The sequence below is a fragment of the Rhagoletis pomonella genome, unplaced genomic scaffold (assembly GCF_013731165.1).
Source record: "Rhagoletis pomonella isolate Grant_MI unplaced genomic scaffold, Rhpom_1.0 Rhpom_scaffold_00002, whole genome shotgun sequence".
In the NCBI taxonomy this organism is placed as follows: Eukaryota; Metazoa; Arthropoda; class Insecta; order Diptera; family Tephritidae; genus Rhagoletis; species Rhagoletis pomonella.
In genome coordinates, this window is record NW_023458556.1 from 21,281,033 (window position 1) to 21,299,767 (window position 18,735).

At 34.0% G+C, this 18,735-nt stretch overlaps 1 protein-coding gene across 1 annotated transcript in view; it reads right to left on the reverse strand.

Annotated features, from left to right (window-relative positions):
- Nucleotides 1-571: 571 nt before the first annotated feature.
- The window catches only part of LOC118733266 (tetracycline resistance protein, class C), a 20,505-nt gene continuing 2,341 nt past the window's right edge, over nt 572-18,735 (reverse strand). Inside the window, exons 2-7 of the mRNA XM_036462600.1 lie at nt 2,441-2,778; nt 1,965-2,366; nt 1,639-1,907; nt 1,476-1,577; nt 1,022-1,400; nt 572-958 (exon numbers count right to left, since the gene is read on the reverse strand). Coding sequence (XP_036318493.1) covers nt 607-958; nt 1,022-1,400; nt 1,476-1,577; nt 1,639-1,907; nt 1,965-2,366; nt 2,441-2,763 — 1,827 coding nt within the window. The 5' untranslated portion in view covers nt 2,764-2,778 and the 3' untranslated portion in view covers nt 572-606. The remainder of the gene's footprint in view (nt 959-1,021; nt 1,401-1,475; nt 1,578-1,638; nt 1,908-1,964; nt 2,367-2,440; nt 2,779-18,735) is intronic.

Genomic DNA, 18,735 nt, shown 5'->3' on the forward strand with positions numbered 1-18,735 from the left:
CCATTTCAGAGACATTGCAGGACCATTTCGAGGCTAGTTCTGGCTCATTTGAGATTATCTAAGAACTATTTGAGGACTAGTTCAGGCCATCAGGACTATTTTTCGACCATTTCGGGACTAGTTCAGGATTATTTCGATGCTAATAAGAGACCATTTTGGAATCGTTTAAAGGTTTCTTCGAGATCATTTCGGAAGAAATTCACGACTTTTACGACCGTTTAGGAGCTTAATCAGAACTACATATACCGGGGACCTTTCAGGACTGCTCCGGGATCATTCATTGCCCAAACTAGCGTCGGGTGCACCGTAAGCGGGGAAATATAATTAAATTTTTTTTAACAAAAACTTCTTGGTGTCTTTTATTATAATAGTAGAATGCACAGTGTTCAACTTAAGCTACTTAAAGAGTATGTAATAAAAAATACAGTAGAATTATTTTTTTACAATTACATAATAATAAATTTACAAACCTGCAAATATTTAAAAAAAATAAAAATAATACATCACGCGCTAATAAAGCATACTGAGTATACTCCCCATAATTTGCATAAACGTTGCATAACATATAAAATACTTTCGCATGCGGCTTTCCAAACGCCCCATGGGTTACACTTTCGTCTGCTGACGTTGCCGCAACTCGCCTTCATCTTCCTCAAATGCCTTATTGTCCGCGCCATTAGCTTCCAAATGCGCAGCATGCGCTTCTTTGTCTCGTTGCGCACATTCCGCCGCGTGTTCCGCTTGCTCCAGATTTTCATGTATCACATTCGTTAAAATGCCGTTCATCTGTCCCTTTGCCTCGCCAGCCAACGCTATCGCCTCAATCGCATTGATATTTCCGTTGGCGTCTTTAGCGGCATTACATTCCGTTTTTGAGCTAGCACCGCCACCCGCCTCATTATCGGAGGAGCCCGCAATTTGCTTGCGTCGCTGTTTGCACTGGAATTTGTACATCCATCTAGGAGTAAAATCGAAATTTATTAGTCTTATAATTGGGCTAAAAAACAAGTTTGAAACTTACAGGAATATAAGCACCGCAGGCGTGGTAAGCGCACCGCCCAGCAGAAAGAAGGCGCCGGGCAGGACTTTTAGCGTAGCCGCATACAAAGTTGTGTACATAGGTGCAAATACCATAGGCATGAGCGCCTCAGCGACGCCGAACAGCGAGTTCACCTTTCCCAGCTCATCCTTGCATACCAGCTTGGTCGCGATCGAACGCATCGCTATGAAAGCGGTGCCGTTGAAGATCTCCACAATAGCACCAACATACATATGCCACGGCACGGTAGCGAATGCATACACAAAGCTGGATAGAATCTTGGACATGCTGGAGATGACGCCGACAAGCGCATCGTCGATCTTCAACTTGTGCGACAGAATGCCAACGCAGAAGAGTACACCTAAAGGGGAAAGCGAAAAGCATTGATTAAGTATGAAAGCGAATTAAATTTCCTATGCGGCCATTAATTACTTACCAACCAAGCCTGTGAGCATCGCATAAGTTGAAAACACACTGAACTCCACTTCACTCCAATTGAAACGGTAGCGCGTAAAGAGATAGGATACAGCCATTTCACCTGCGTTAATATACGAGATTATTGTACATACTTTAATAAATATTCGGCCAAAATATCTTACCATGCATTGGTCCAATGACAACCATAACAACTATCATCAGCATTATGACACGCTGACGTCGTTGATTTTCGCCTTTCTTGAACGCCACGCGGAATGTCTCCACCACATGATCCTTGTCGAAGAAGTCCGCCAACAAGCTCTTGCGCTCCGCCTTCGGTACAGTCTTTTCCGGCTTTGCACGCGGTTCGCTCAAGAAGAATAGACCATAGATGAAAGAGAATAAGTAGAGACTTGCTGATATGGAGAAAACGCCATAGAAGCCAATTTTTCTGCAAAGTAAAACCGGAATTTTACGTACTGAAATTATACTGCAGTGGATGACTCACTTCAGCAGCACGCCACTAAAAGCCATGCCGATTGGCACGCCCACCGAGAAGCATACATTTAATATGCCTATACGTAGTGTGCGCTCTTCTTCGGTTGTAATATCAGCTATATAACTGAAGACGCCCATCAGCATTGTGAACCAGCCACCACTCAACGAAGGAAATATGGCTTCCGTTAGAGCGGCCACTTCCATGGGTGTGCGCTCGAAATACACGCAGAGTATTAGTCCCACAGTACCGAGAAATTCACCAATAATCGGTATGAGAATGCAAGGTTTTCGTCGATGATGTCGATCACTCCATGAGCCCCAAAAAAGAATCAGCAAACAAGGAAACATAGATTGTATCACAGTTTTCCAGGCAGCCATGCGTGCGACCATTTGTTGTACGGTTTCTTCTTCGCTGTAGGGATACAAGAATTAGTCATAAAATAAGTACAAATGTATGTATGTATGTGCGTATGGCGCTCCACTTACAGCGTATAATTTGCCGTGTCTCTTCTTGTGAGTGCATCACACACCACTTCGCCGTAATCCATATTCACACGACATGCCTTTTCCAGATTCAAATTCTGCGTTGCCAGGCCCGACAGCACGCTGGGCATAATGTACGCGGCCAATATGGGCTCAACGGTGATATTGTTGATCACCTTCTGCAACTTTTCGCGCCAACTTAATGCTGGCTTCTTTTGCGTCTCCTCGCTTGCTTCAATGCTTTTCGCCGTAATTGGCGCTATAGTTGCAACAGCCATAGTTGTTGCTGGACTTGTTGTCGTCGTGTCGGTGGCACTGTGACCCATTTTAATGGAGAAGCGCTAAAAGTATATAAGAAAAGGAAGAAAACTTTAATTATGTGGGTGAAACTTTTCGATGGCGAAATTAGAATGCTAATAGTTGGAAGCTGCAGCTAAAAATAAGCGTCTAAGGCAGAGCTTTTAAGAGAGAAAAAGTTATTACCTTTCAATACAGCCGAAAAAAATTCAAAAAAAATTCCTATTTGCCAGCATTTAGGAGGAGGAGGAGACAAATTGTGCTCTCTGGAGGGGGGGTTCTTCTTTCTTTAGTGACCTGAACAAATTGGGAGATTTAAAGCCTAGGGTCCTGACGAGTTTCGTTTCAAGGATTTAAAATGGTTCAGCAAGGCGGAAACTTTTAGATTTGGTACCACAACGGGTCTCCAACTCGTGGCCTATGTGTGTCCCTAAATACGTTTTGGATTTTTTATGAATTAAAAAAAAAAAATTTAATTTTTAGGCAAAAAATATTTTTTTTCTTCATACATTTATTTTTACCGGCAAAACTGTTGAGTATATAGAAAAACGTTATATTAACAGATTAAAGGAATTGTAATTTTTAATTTTTTTAAATTTGTTTGAGCAAAATCGGACAAGTGGTTCTCGAGTTATGTCAAAAAAAAGACCACCAAAGGTGACAATTTCCCCTATATGATAGTTACTAACTTCAAATCGATATATCTCGATTCCTAGACGTGACCCAGCGAAACGCCGGGACACGTATAACTTGTTTTTGACCGATATAACATATCCCGTTGGTTTCATCCCATCCCGATTTTGACTGTCGCATAGTGTAATTATTCAGAAAAATTCGCAAAAAGCTGTTTTTTCTTTGCTTTGGGATCACCCTAATGTTAATATTACGTATCTTTATAAAGCAACCATATGTACTTTTGAACTTTGAACTTTGAAAGTTTTGTTTTGATTTTATTTTACTTATTTTCTCTTGTTCCTTTTCATACAGATATAAAGTATGACCTTTAATTGCAAGATGATATGCGGAAAAAGGGCACCTTTTTGTACTGAAATGCTTATGTTAATTAGAGCTTTTTTTAGTGGTGAGAAGCGTTTTAATTGTCAGTCATTGCGTCATGAAAGCAATTAAATAAAATTGCTTTTTGAATATAAAATATGTACGTAAATACTTATCTGCTGCCACTTTTATTATGGTGTCTCATTGCCTAATTGTTCATCTGATTACGAGTTTCACCTTTGTACATACATATGTATGTATTACATATGCGCATGTGAAATAACTACGACATTAACGACAACATCTGGCAACCTGCCTCATGCATTTGCCCTTCAGTACCAACATCATGAACTTGATACTGAACTCTGACTAAGGAACAAACAAACTTTCTTATAAATATATGTATTTACATAAGTAGGTATATATGTACATATAAATGGCTATTTTTATGTACCTATGTATGTATGTGCATAAGTACCCATGCGCATTATGAATATTTATGGCCATTTTAGTTATTCTAAGCATTCTCAGCAGGTGGAAAGCTAATCCGCTTTTAAACACTCGCTATTTAGCAAGCTAGGCCACTTAAGCCTCTGATTATGATGTCGATGAAGCGGCTATGTTTGCATATTTCGACTTGTCAGTTTAGTAGTGAGAATCATACAAATATAGCATGCTTTTACATACATATATACTTACTTACATATAATTTTAAAAATAGAATAAAAGTACTAAAGTATGTACCTACAATTATGTCAAAAATTCCAAAACAATTATGGGTGGTGTGTGTATACATATATACATATCGTCACCTAAAATGCAAAAAGACGTAACAAACATCAACGTTGAAATGCAAAAAGTCATAACTAATAAAAAATCCAAAATTCTCTTTTTGATTTATTTGATGGTTTTCATCGAATTACATCTCCCTACATCATTTTATGAAAAAAAAAAATTAAAATATTAGTCACGACTTTTTTCCCTTTCATTTACGCTGTTGTTACGCCTTTTAGCATTACAGGTTACGATATATACATATATATATAAGTATCTTCAATCGGTCGACTGGCTTTGTTATGTTCTCATTGTTCGCATTTTTTTTTTATTTCACTTCTAGTTGTTGCTCTTGCTATTTGTTATTATTTATAGTAGATTTATTCTCGTATAGCGGCATTGTTACCGGCAACATCTGATTGTACCGCGCTGTACTTTACCCTATTTAGCTTGTGTACATACAAACATTCATACATATATGCACATATATTCATACACATAAGTATATATGTACAGTAGGTGGCAAAATGAAAAAATCATAGCCGATAGTCATTTTAAATGGGTAATGTTTAGGCGCGACCAGTAACACTAAGCAACTAAATGCATGCTATGTGCTGTACTTCACAACTGCCATGTAATAAAACTTTGTTAAGTTATAACTTGATGGCAGTTCACAGTATGCTCGGCCTCCGGGTTTTTTTTTTGCGGACTCTGCACCATGAATAACTCAGTGCACAAAGCTGTAAGAACCCAAGAATTCGTTTAAAACATATTTTAGGTTACGTGCTCGTATTTAGGACAAAACAGGACAGTGGAAGAGAGAGTTTTCCATGCTCTTCACCTTTTCCTCGTTCCTGTAACTGCGGTATAAATCATCGTGTATTTCCAGTGACCGTTCATTAAACGAACATCTGACCTAATTGCGCGACGTCGTTTAAAGATAGTTTGGTTAATGGCGTTTTGGACAGAATTGAACGACTAAAGATTGACTCCCTTTTGTTCGAGATTATTCGAAATGCTGTTTTCAGTAAAATTTCTTTACCCGGAAACTCAAAATAAATTCTTTACGCATCGCGTAATCAAATCATTTAGAACTAGATAGCCTTTAAGGAATGTACACTGATAGCGTTTCTTGACATTGAAGGCGCCTTTATAAACATATTGCGCAACAAAATAACCAAGCTGCTAACGGGCCTAGGTATCGATCCTTGGTTGGTGACAATCATATACCAAATGCTAACCTACAGGTTAGTGCGAGCGGAACTTGCTGGGACTACCTCCTCTTCTGTGGATTTCAGCTTTCAAATCGTTGCTGAGCCGTATGCTTATGGAAGTTGATTCGGTTCTACACGGATAAGTATATCCTGAGTAACAAGGCGGCTATTAAATCGTTTTATTCCGTCCCGATAAATATAGATGCGAAAGCGAACTGCCGCAAATCCCCTCATGTGATGCGCTCGGTGCGCTTTGCATCTGGTATGGATACTAGGACATTGTAACATACCAGGAAATGGGAAAGCTGGCGAGCTTGCAAGAAAGAATACTTCCACATCACTCTCTCCGGCCTGGAAGAGGCTAGACATCCTAAAAGAAGCAAGTACAAGGTGCAAACACTTACATAAGTGCAAGTAATACAGTCAAACTCAAGTGGCCAGAATGGGACATGAGGAGTAAGGGTTTGCGAGAGCTCTAAGGTATCACAAAGGGCCCCTTTGAAGGCCTAAGTGTGCTGGAAAGTTGAACAACAGTGACGTGAACCTAATCCACCCGCCTATCTACAGCCTAGAGAAAATTCGCCTTCAGTCCTTTCAAATCCATTTTAATTATCTCCGATCCACGTTTGACACTTTGGCAAGGTTTGAGGTTCTTATCAGCACCCTGGCTTCCGATGTACCTCTTTTCCGATTAGAGGGTTCTCAATGTTCAGGCCTTTTCAGATCATTGGTACATATACATATTCACTTCACTCTGGACGAAATCCATCTTAAAAGCTTTTCCTTTCCAAAAAACCGGAGTGGGGCCCCGACTGTAGGAAAGTACAGCACAGCAGCACTTAGAGAGCTCTTCTTTACGGAGTGCTCGATTGATGTGTCCGCAAAGTAGACCCTCAGGAGCAGTAAACCCGACCTGGCATTGGACGGACCTCTCAGAACTCATGATGCCAAGCAGACTCCTCTGTAATGAAGCAAAGAAGTGTGCTCTACATTCCGTGTAGGAACTCTACGAGATCAGATTGTTTGTATATAAAATCCGAGATAAGAAAGGCTAAAGGAGGAAACTCCTCCGAAAAAGTGGAAAGCTTCTAGAGGGCGGCACTTTTCGAAAGCACTTTTGTGAGAAATCATGTTCTTTTGGGGTTCAACTAGTATTCTCTGACAGGGTAAAGTACTGGAGCATCTACTGGACTATACTGCGGTACAATCGCCATAGGGAAGAGATAATTCTCTGTCTCCAAAAGTAATCTGCTGACTATTTGAAACCAGTATCCAGCTAGACAAGTTTACATCAGTTAAGAAGCTATAACGCAAAAAAAAACGCGCTCTAGTTTAGCATTTAGCGTTGTACCCGCAGACTTTGCTGGCCAGGCTAACTCAGCCCGTACCACCACCAGTATAAGGAGCTCTAGGTTCTTGCTTAACCCGGCGTATGAGCACTTGACAATAACTATTTGGAAACTTCGAATTCATAACTTAGAAAATTATTTAGTGCCTACCGATTGGATCCCTCTATCCGCATATCCTTTCGAGGAGTGAGTGTCACAAAGGAAGCTTCTGGGACAGGGATCCAGTAAATACACTCACGTATGCATGAACCTAATAGTTGGAGGAAGTGTTTTGCATCAGCAAATCTCCGTTAACTTTAAGTGTAGGTCTCCGGATTTTAGAGGCGTGCTTTAAGCAGAGATGGTCGCTCTTGGTGCGATGGAAACTGAACAGGCAATGCCTCACCTCACTCTTGGTCGTCTCGGAAGACTTCTATTTTAGGCTAATTAGAATACAAAGAAGAGCGAAATTGTAGATAACGGCAAGGTTGATGACTTTGGTATATAGGGCGCCGACTTGCAAACTTTCAAGGTCCTGCTGCTCGGTGATTGATCATAGGCGGTCAAAGCAGCTTTTAAAGCTAACCAAGTATCAATTCAAGCTACTAATATCCACCGCTTCGAGATATGCAAAAATAAAATTTTTTTTTTGTAAGTACACTTAGCTCAATTTTTTCCATGCCTACGTTGATTACTTCATTTTGCCATCGACTGTATGTATAGAAATGATTAACAAAACAAATAAATGCGAATAATTGATAAATAGGATTAAGGTGTACGAATACACCCGCACTTTCTCAATATATATATGTACATATGTATGTACACATTTGCATAAATGAGCTTACTAAAATTTTTCATATCAAACGCACACATACATACATATAAACATACTCGTGCATACATAGAGATCTACAGATATATTTTTTTATTAACATATATATCATTTGTCATCTGGCGTTGACATAAATCAAGTGAATTACTTTTTGTCTATTTTACGCTACTGGCGACGCCAACTTCGCCGTCAGCGTCGTCGTAGGCGTCAGTAGCTTTAGTGGCTTCTGCAAAGCATTGTGCGTTAAGATTCACGAAACACTTGTCATTGCATTTGTTCGTAAGCTTATCTACATATATGTATACATACACATACATATGTACACTTCTGAATCCATACATATTTATGTACAAACACTTGTGTGTGGTTTCAGTGACGGTTTTGTTATTTTAAGTGTAAATAATTCGAGTGATTTTTAGTGAGCATTTGTTTGTTGTTAGTGTTAGTGACAAAAGTTGCAACAGCTGATCTTTGCTATTCCAGTGCACTGATTGTAGCAAAGGTGCTAATAAAATAATTAAATTATATTTATCAATTGGCAGTTAAATAAATTTTCATCTTGTATTTATGCTCTAACAGCAGCTAATTGAATTAGAGAATCGATATCTACAAAAAAAAACGCACAGATTTTATGCGATTATAGGTTGTCGGCATATGTGCATACATTTATGTGATAATCATGGTCATCTCGTGACTATCATCGCTCCACTATTTTCCTAAATAATAACAAATTTGAAAGTTTTCTACAAAAATTATAATGAATCCATAAATTTCGAATTCATGGATGTGAAAAATAACTTTTTAGATTGAGGAAATTGTATTTTTTCAGCGCTTCTCCAAAAATTTATTAATGACTTACTTACTTAATAGAATAGATTGGCGCTTACACAATATGTTAGTGTTTTTTTATGTTTTATTTTTTATGTTGGCCGGAAACTAAGCTCAAACCCAGGCGCTGCGGAATGGTAGCGCGCACTGCCAACCACTACACCCAAGCCGAAAATAAAAAATTTGTTTAAAAAATTAACTAAAAAATAGATTTTTTTTTTATTATTGATGCTTTCCATTTCCAGACAACCGGTCAGGTACGAGCATGATTTTTAATTTCGACCAAACTCAAACACATTGTTTGTTGGTGCAAATAATGAGACACGTATTTTTTCTTTTGGCTCGGAAAAATTTTTCGGCCGAATTAAACGCGATTTTGGTTTTCAGGCAAAAATCGATTATTCGAATTGACAGTGAGAATTTTTTTTTCAAATGCCCATAACTTTGTCAAAATTTAATAGATTCCAGCAATGTTTTTACTCAAATGTCAGTAATTCTTGTCACTTCAAGATAGAATGATATAATTATTGATTTTCATTATTTAAAATTTTTTATTTAACAATTAACAAAAGGTGCAAATTTTTTTTTTTATTTAATTTCTCAAAAAGTGTATTTTTTTTTTCTCTCAAACTTTTTTATCGGGAAAGAGACACTTTGAACTACAATCAACCCAAATCTCTAATAGCGAAGATTTTTTTTTTCTGAGTTATGATTTTTTATAGAAAATATACGTTTTTGTGGTACATACTTCAATATTCTTATATTGTTTAACTAAATGGAACATACATATGTATGTAATATATCAGCAAAAAGTACAGCCGTGATCATTTTTTGTGTATCAAATAGATATTAGAACACACTTTCCACCATACAGTTTCGATTATAAAAAGCTAATGATGTATACTTACGTATATATTTCGCGCGAATTGGAATTTAAAGCATGCGTGACAAAACATGCGTGTAAATAAATATTTTTTTATATCGAACTGCAAAACACAAAGCTATAAAAAACAGCGAAAAGCATGCAGTTTTTCAGATAACTTATTGCACAATTGTAAATTCGCATACCTAAATGTTATTGCATAGATACATACACACATTCAGACACCTGTATCATTTGTGCTGTTTATTTTTTTTTTTTGTGTAACTGAGAATTTCTCATTGTTTGATACATATTTATTTCAGCAAAATAATAAAAAAAGTGTTCGTCTTTATAACAATCAACGCGCATACCGCCCACATGCAACAGCAACAACAACATACTTGTACATAGTAACTAACTAAATGGAATGACAACAGAAATTTATTAGTCGCTATAATTAGTTTCGTGTGCAGCGGTGTAATTAAACAATTGAGAAAATTTGTTATACATACATATTTTCATTAATTTTTCGTTGTTGTTTTTTTTTTGTATTTTTTTCGCCTACCCAGAATATACTGGCCAATTTGTCTTAATTTGTTTTGAGTGAAAATAAATTAGATATTTCGGTAGAATGCATTTGATTATTCAGATTTTATGAAGTATTCGTATATATGTATGTAAATATACATACGTGCATATATATATATATATGTTAGAATTGCCAGAACGTGACTTTGTTTTTAATCGTAGATCTCTGATTAGTTTTTCTGCCTCAAAAATGTTAAATTTTACAATGGTAATTTTAAAATAAATAAAGTAATTTGGGGTTTTCGTGCGCTTGGTAAAACAACAAGTAATTTTGAAGCAAAAAACAAAAACGACTTCAATTCTCATATAAAAAATTTAAGATGATCCAATGGACGGATTTAAACCAAATTAGTATGGGACCACCTGTGAGGTAAAAACTTTCCTTTGAAAAAATAATTATAGAAATCGGTTAACGTGGTCGAAAGTTATGCGGTAATATAAATATAAACAAACAAAAAATATTCCGATGAATTCATAACCTTCTCCGTTTTGTAGAGTCCGTTAAAAACTTTTGTTTTTCAGAAGCCAGGTGTGTATTATTGTTTTATTTCGCGCAATAAAATATACGATTTTCTTCTACGTATTTAAAAAAAAAGTTCCACGATTTCGATTCCGGAAAATTTAGGCAATATGCGTAGAAAGTGTTTGAAAATATGCTCAAATATGAAGTCGGACAGTGAGATTTTTACAATTTTACAATGTTTTCCATGTTAAATTTTTTATAAAAATTTAGTTCATACAAACAACAAAACCATATGAATCGAAGTTTAAATTTTTTATTTAATTTAGATAAATTTAACAACTTTTTATTAAATTTTTAATTCTTTTTATCAGAATTTTATGAAATTTTTCAAGTATGCAATTTTATGGCCAATTAAATATTAGTACTATAAAAATACGAAAAATTCTCCTTGTTTTTTAACGGACTTTCAAAAAAGGAAGTTCGTCGGAATATTTTTTTTTTGTTTTTTTTTTTATGTATGTATGTATGTATGTTCACGCATAACTTTGGACCACGTCAACCGATTGAAATCGGTTTTTTTTCTCTTCCGTATAAAAATAACTTTTTCATATGCGTTATACGTTTAGGTAGATACTTTTCTCACCTTCAATTACAATGTGATTATTTATAATCATTTACAGTGAAACCGGCCTGGGCGTCAAATGCAAAGCCCCGGAATTTTTGTCCGCTTTAGACAGGTTTCCGGTGATATTTCACCGGATTATCCGGGCTCAGGGTTTGTCACGGTTTAGAATAGATGTTTATTTTTATATATATTTTTTTTTATTAATTTACTTTTTAATTTAAATAATGTGTGTTTCTTTGTCCTATGACTGGCTGCTTTCGTTAGCGCAAAAGTTAGCGTCTCAATCTACGTATAATTAGAATTTAATGCAAGATATTAGTGAAGGACAAAATTGTATTTACTAAATAGTAGAGTCAATTATTGCTTCCACGTAAATTCGGTGCTCGTGAAATCGACGAAAATGCTATATAAATTTTATAAAATGCCCAAATGATGCCGAAAAGTGCCGAAATACGAGTAGTTCCGATACTCCGAAAAGTTCCGCAAATATAACACGAAAAATACAGGAAACACATTAAAATTATAAAAGAATCCCCAAAGTTCTTAAAAAAAATCGCAAAAAGGTCGCAGTAAAGTCCGGAGGAAATCTTGAAAAATTTGAATAAATTCCGAAAATCATGAAATAGTTCTTTACATTTTCTTCCCTAGAATACAAGATTAAAAATTACTGATTACACAACTTTTTTTCAAAAGATTAAGCAACCTCTCTGTAGAAATTAAATACCCCGATTCTGAAAATTATACCGTTTTCATGTAGCGGCTTTCGTTTTCGTTTATATATTTCCTCCATAGTATGAATTGTTCTGTAATAAAAAAGAGTTGGTAGATTTCCTTTTACTGTACCAAAATACAAAAAAAAAATACAAATACAAAAAAAATTAAAAATTGTAAAAGGTAAAGTTTTCAAGGTATGGATGGGTATTAAGTACTATTTTTTTAGAATCGTTTAGTAATTAGAAATATACTAAATACCTTAGCACTTAAGTACTTAAGTACTTATAATCAATACTTCAATTCTATTTACTATTGTATTTAGCAACTAAATACCAAATATCCAAGTTTCCTTTTTACTTTAGTAATTAGGCATCACTAAATACCTAAGAATTTTTGCACTTACATTAGGCATTTAGAATACAAAAGTATTTACGTATGCCCATTACTGGCTAGTGGCTACACCACAAACATGGATCTTATAAACCTACATATTTAAACCTATAAAAAGTCATTTTTTCGGCAGTGTTAAAAAGCGCATTCTAAATCTGGTATGTGCGGCAAAAGAATAAGGACAACAAAGAAACACATTCTACAACGCACATACATACGATTAATGAGTGTATAAACGTACTGTATTCATTAAAACTAAATTAGAGAAAATATCCCAAATTTTTTGCCATTTTTCATTTCAATCTAAGTTAGAAAAAATATTTGAAACTTCTTTGCCATTTTTGCAGTTTACGTGAATTTCTACTGCATTTAGTTTTTTTTTTCAGTTTAGTTAAATGCGTCAACGGCATTTAGTCTAATTTATAATTCTTTATTTGCAATTAGTTAAACGTGACATTTGTACACACAGATAAATCTATAAACATTCATACATACATACATACATACATATGTATATGCAACCTACAAACATATGTATACCTAAGTACATATGTATGTGTATAGTGGTAATGTGTAAGTATTTGCCATAATTAACTCGCGTTTTGTCACTTGAACGATTACGGCGTTTTCGTCACCAAATTAATTGCCGCAAAGTGTAGTTCGTAAATTAAAAATCTTCAACTGAGATTAACTAACGAATGTGCATTCATCTTCTGTATGCTCATATCGTACATACCCTGCAGTGAAAAATTATCAATTCTTAAAACTAACCAACTTATAGTTAGCTTTTTGGCGAGATTTCGATTAATACCTCACTTTTAATTAGCTATGACAAAACCAACTTAAAGTGAATTGTAAAGTCGTGCAGGAGTCATGCAGACGCAATCGGGAGTTGGTTTTCTTTACAAGTTTCTATTAAATATCCTCATACAAAAATTACTTTCAATACACTTTTTTTCTGAACTTCGCAGATTCTTTTTCATATTCAGGACAAATAAAAGGAAGATCGAAATTTTATACTATCATTTTGAAGTTATGTCTGACGGTGTTCGAATATGGGGCCACCCAGAGCAGAATATGTAAACAAATATGAAATGTAATAAAATAAAGTAAATAAATAAGTAAATAAAAAAGTAAAAAAACAAAAAAATATTTTGTTTTTCTTATTGATATTTTATGTCCAAAAGTAGTTAGTTACAAGTTAGTTGACATGTAATGCAGAGGTATCCAGGTCTGACTTTTTTGCGGCCATCGCCCCACACAAGTAGTTAGCTTTTTTCGAACAAAATACACAGTTAATAGTTAGCACTAGTGTTCGCGTAAACAGACTAAAGTTAGGTATAAGCTAACGTCACTCCCTGCAGGGTATATACATACATTTTATACACATGCATATGTTCACAAAAATCTACTCTATTAGAATTCCTAGTAGAATAATTGTTAGGCATCGCTCGATTGCTTGATATAAATGGCAGTTTGTTGTGAATAAATATGAGAGAAGAAACAAAAATTTCAGGAAAAAACAATGAAATCGGGGCATGCAAGTATGTATAATATATGCCTAGTGTACATCAGACAAAAAAAAAACATATGTACATATATGAATGTATGTACAAACCGGAAGATGACGCGTTGGATGAATAATCAAAGCACCGTTTCAACAATCATTTCGTTTATATTTGTATATACATATGTATGTGTGAGTATTTCTCTAGTACTGGAGCATCGCGATTTTTTTTCGATCATCGTCGCGAAAATGCCAACTCCCTTTAAAAACCCCAACCCTGCACACTGGTTCCAATTTACCATTTTTGGTAATGATAGGAAAATGTTACTTTCAAAATCAATAGTTATGGCTTATATGTATAACAGCGAAGTAACATTTTTGACCGATATCGCCACGCCCACTTCTGTCGCCTTGTATGACGCCAAATTGGGAAATCTTTTGGATGAAAATCTTCACTTTCTCTATATAACTTAAACAAATGATGCAAAAATAAAACGTTTAAATTAGGGCTGGGAGTTCTATCTTGATATCCATTTGAGTTTTGCTTTACAGTATGATAAAGAAATTTTATGTAAAAACGGCTACAGCATAAAAATAAATTCTAAATTTAGCCTTAAAGAGAGTGATTCTTACACAGTGCAATGCCATTTAATCTACATATTATAAAACTCGTAGTTCCTAGGTAGAAATCGAAATTTAATAGACTCTAACCGAACTCACACTCCACAGATAGTTAAGGTATAGTCAATAAACTCTGCCCATAGTACACATGTTTCACCATCTTAAGGCAAAAGATGCCTGTGTTCAATTTTTGAACAACTAGCAAGTGACAGAGAGTCGAACCGAGTAGAGTAGATCAAAGCGGAGATCAATCGAAACATATCTACATAAATACATATGTATGTGGATACTTAATCGTTCTTCAAATAATGCAGTGTTAGGTACATAAATATTTATCAGGTTTTGTCCTTCAGAGAGGGCAATTGGAAACGTAACCTTTACGCAAACTAACAGGGAACAGTTATTGATGAAAACTGTCATGGAAAAATTCACCATGAAGGAAATGTTCTACAACTAAGTGATACATACCAATGGATATCAAATTTGAAAATAAATTTTTATTTGCAATTTTTATGCAAAATAAAAAAAATAACAATTATTTTTGATTTTTATATTATAAATCCAAAATAACAATTAAATTTTATCATATGACTTAGATAACAGTTATTGAAGTCTTTAATTTATAAAAGTCATCAATAGAAATCAGTCAATGACTTTTACTTTTAAATGTCATCAATATAAATCAGTCACCGACTTTTACTTTATAAATTATTCGTATAAAAGTCATTAACATTTTTCGCAGTTAAGAATGTGTTGGGAAACAAAAGTTTACTACGACTTGTAAAAATGACTTTTATAAGTATGATTTAAAAAATTAAGGTCAGTGACTGATTTTTATTTATGAGTTTTATAAATAAAAGTCTTCGATAACTGTTAACTAAGACATAATTTAAAAATCAAAAATTACTGTTATTTGCAGATTATTTACATAAAAATCAAAAATAATTGTTATTTTGGATTTATAACATAAAAGTCAGAAATAACTGTTATAAGGAGTAATTAAATAAAGGTCAAAAAATAATTGTCAAACAGCGATTTTTTTAATAAAAGTTGTAACTGTTACGGTCCCTCGTGGAATATATTTGACCAAATATAAAGACTAGTCCTTCTTGTAATATTACCTAACCATGTACATATGTATATCGAGCCCTAACCGCCAAATTAACGTAAGCGACATTTTTTTTTATTTCTTTTTTTTTGATGCAGGAATGCATCCAGACGCTTTAGAAATATTTCTGCATCAAAAGCAAAATTAAAAAAAAAATGTCGCTTACATTATTTTGGCGGTTAGGGTTCGATATAGCGAACGCGGACTAGGCAGCTACATCATCGCGCCGGCACAAGTCTGCAGTATTCTACGACCTATTAAGAGTTTTACCAGCCTCTTAGACATCAACAATATACAATTTCTACTATATTGAGCAATTATAGCCAAATAGAAACCGCATACTTATAAACTATTTTCCTTTACAGCAAATTTAATAATAATAAATCTTTGAAGTAAGTTAAGTATCTATGTCAAAGTTCAGGGGCAGAGCTTTTTAAATTAAAAGATTTGACTAATGTTAATAAGAGTGGCTGTGAAAATACCTCCTTACCAAATTATGCATCCATTAGGTAACAAATATATTTGCTTATATTAACTTTCAAAGATGCTCATCATAAGACTTACATATCTAAAAATAGACTTTATTTGCATTTTATTTTTACGCTTTTATTTACATACATACACTCAAAAGAAAATAACAAAAAGTAATTAATTCAAAATTGTCTGACTTAATAGCAATTCAAGGTTCGCACAATATGTGATAGCCACTTTTAATATGGCTTCGAATGCAGCCATAAATTTAATATCGTTCTTGTGGTTTCGACAAGTTTTTACAATATTGTTGTTTTTTATATAAGTTTATATTGCCTTGAACTTTTTAGCACCAAAAAAAACTGAAATGGAGTCAAACAGCTGTGAGATTGCAACGCTGCTATGTTAGTAGTTACATAGATATGCGTATGTTTATACATACATATGTACCTGAATGCATATATCAACAAAATTTGCAGATAAACAAAAAAATAGTCACCAAGGCATAATTTAAACAAACAAATACTATTTGTAGGCTTGAACAGATATAAAAATTATGCATGCATACAGATGAATGTAGGTATATTTACAAACATATGTATCTACATACGTGTACTTAATTGTATGTGTACATATATTAATTTTAAGTATGCACTTGTGTGCCCATAAGATGGTGTAGAATGCTGCAAGCATGCTTAAGTACTTTTAACACGCGATCATTTATGATAAACTATAAATAAACAATTAGTGAGTTATGAGCCATTAAAGGTTGGCCTTTAAGCGTAAAGCGTAAAAATTTAAATTACAACCACATTGGTTTTGGCTTTCAAAACATTGAACTAGTAATAATAATAATAGATTGGCGCTTACACATATGTTAGTGTTTGGCCGAGCTTCTCCTCCGATTTATTATCAATATTTTTTATCGATTTTGTTATCGAAGTTTTTATCGATCGTTTGCTATCGTTATTATTATCGCTCTTGTTATCGATATTTTTCTCTTACGTTAATTAATTAATTTTAAATTCTATTAATACATATTTTTGTAAGTAGTCGGTCGGTACCTGCGATCCATGCTTGTTCCGAGCCACATCTTAATTAGACAACCTTTTTTCTAACAACATTGGCCTTTGGTAAACATCCGAAAGTATTTCAGTCTAACTTCGAATAAAATCCGTTTTCCGTTCGGAGGCGGCGTAAAATAAAAGCTCCCTCCATTTGTGTTTTAACGTTAGGACGCACACCACAAATTGTAGGAGACTTAGAAAATATATTATTAATATTATTATCATTATTATTAATCGGCCGACCTTTTGTACATATTTGGATTTTGAAAGAAAATGAGTTATGACTTTTCTATATTAAGGTAACATTATGTCTGTTTGTGTACATTCGTTTTTGTTTTGCTCAAATATGAATAGAAAATTTTTTTTTTTTTTATAAGTGCGTTGACTTGCGGTTGTTTTTTGCCGAAATTGCAGATGTGTATTAACAAATATACCTTTATAAAATAAAAAAGCAAACGTATTTACATATTTGTGTGACAGTAAACAAATACCAGACATATACTTTGCTGCTCGTCCAGTTTTTTTTTTTAAGTACGTTTAATTCATATGCACACATACTTATACACGAAATTCCTGTTTGTTTTTTATGCCAGTAATAAATAAGATATTTGCATTTTCTATATTACACCGCGCGACAGTCAATTTTATACACAAAATAATCCATAAAATAGCGAAACTTTAGGCCAAATATTGTAGAACTGCGTTTTCGGTTTTTCTCTTTGGCGTCAGTATTAGTTTTACCGCATACTTATGTACATATATACATGGCGTATGAGTAACATTCTTTGCTTCTGATTTTCCATATAAAAAATCTTTGCGCATTTTTATTTATTCATCGACTTTCTTCATTAGTAGATCAAGATTTAACACAAATTATAAAAATTGGCACAGAAAATTTTATATTTTTAATTTTTTCCCTGTTAAAGTTTGAATAATTAAATTTTTTCATCAAAAAAAAACAAAAAATCTTGACTGATTATCTAATTTCTCAGAAACTATTAGGCCCATCGAAAAGTGATGTATGTATATATATACGGTTTATGGAGAAAAGGATGGAGATTTTTCAACTGGTTCGTAATACATACATATATGTACGGTGGCAGTCAAAAGTGGATGAATGGTGTTTCGTTTTTAATATTTACAATGTTTTTCAAGCCAAATTTTTTTGATTTTTTTTTTATAAAAATATGGTTCATGCTTTAACAAAGACCATATAAACCACACTTTAAAATTTTATACAAAATTTAGCAAAATTCCACAAATTTTTATCTAAATTTCGTGTTTTTTAAACAGAATATTTAAAAATTTTTCTGGTATGCAGTTAACAGGCTTATAAAATTTTATTAAAGTAAAGCAAGTTTTGAGCGGTTAAAAAGTCGCATTGATTTTGAATATATTTTTTTTTTGGTAATTTAACAAATTTTCGTTGAAATTTCAACTTTTTAATCTGATTTTCTAGAATTTTCAGTATGCAGTTTGGTGGCCTATTCAATTTGCCAGCTGACAAATTAGTGACTTATTTTTGAGACTAGAGACGTGAGACAGCGTACTGAATACCAAATAGTCTCAAAATCCAAATTCACCACCAAAAGTCACTATTAGTGACTAGA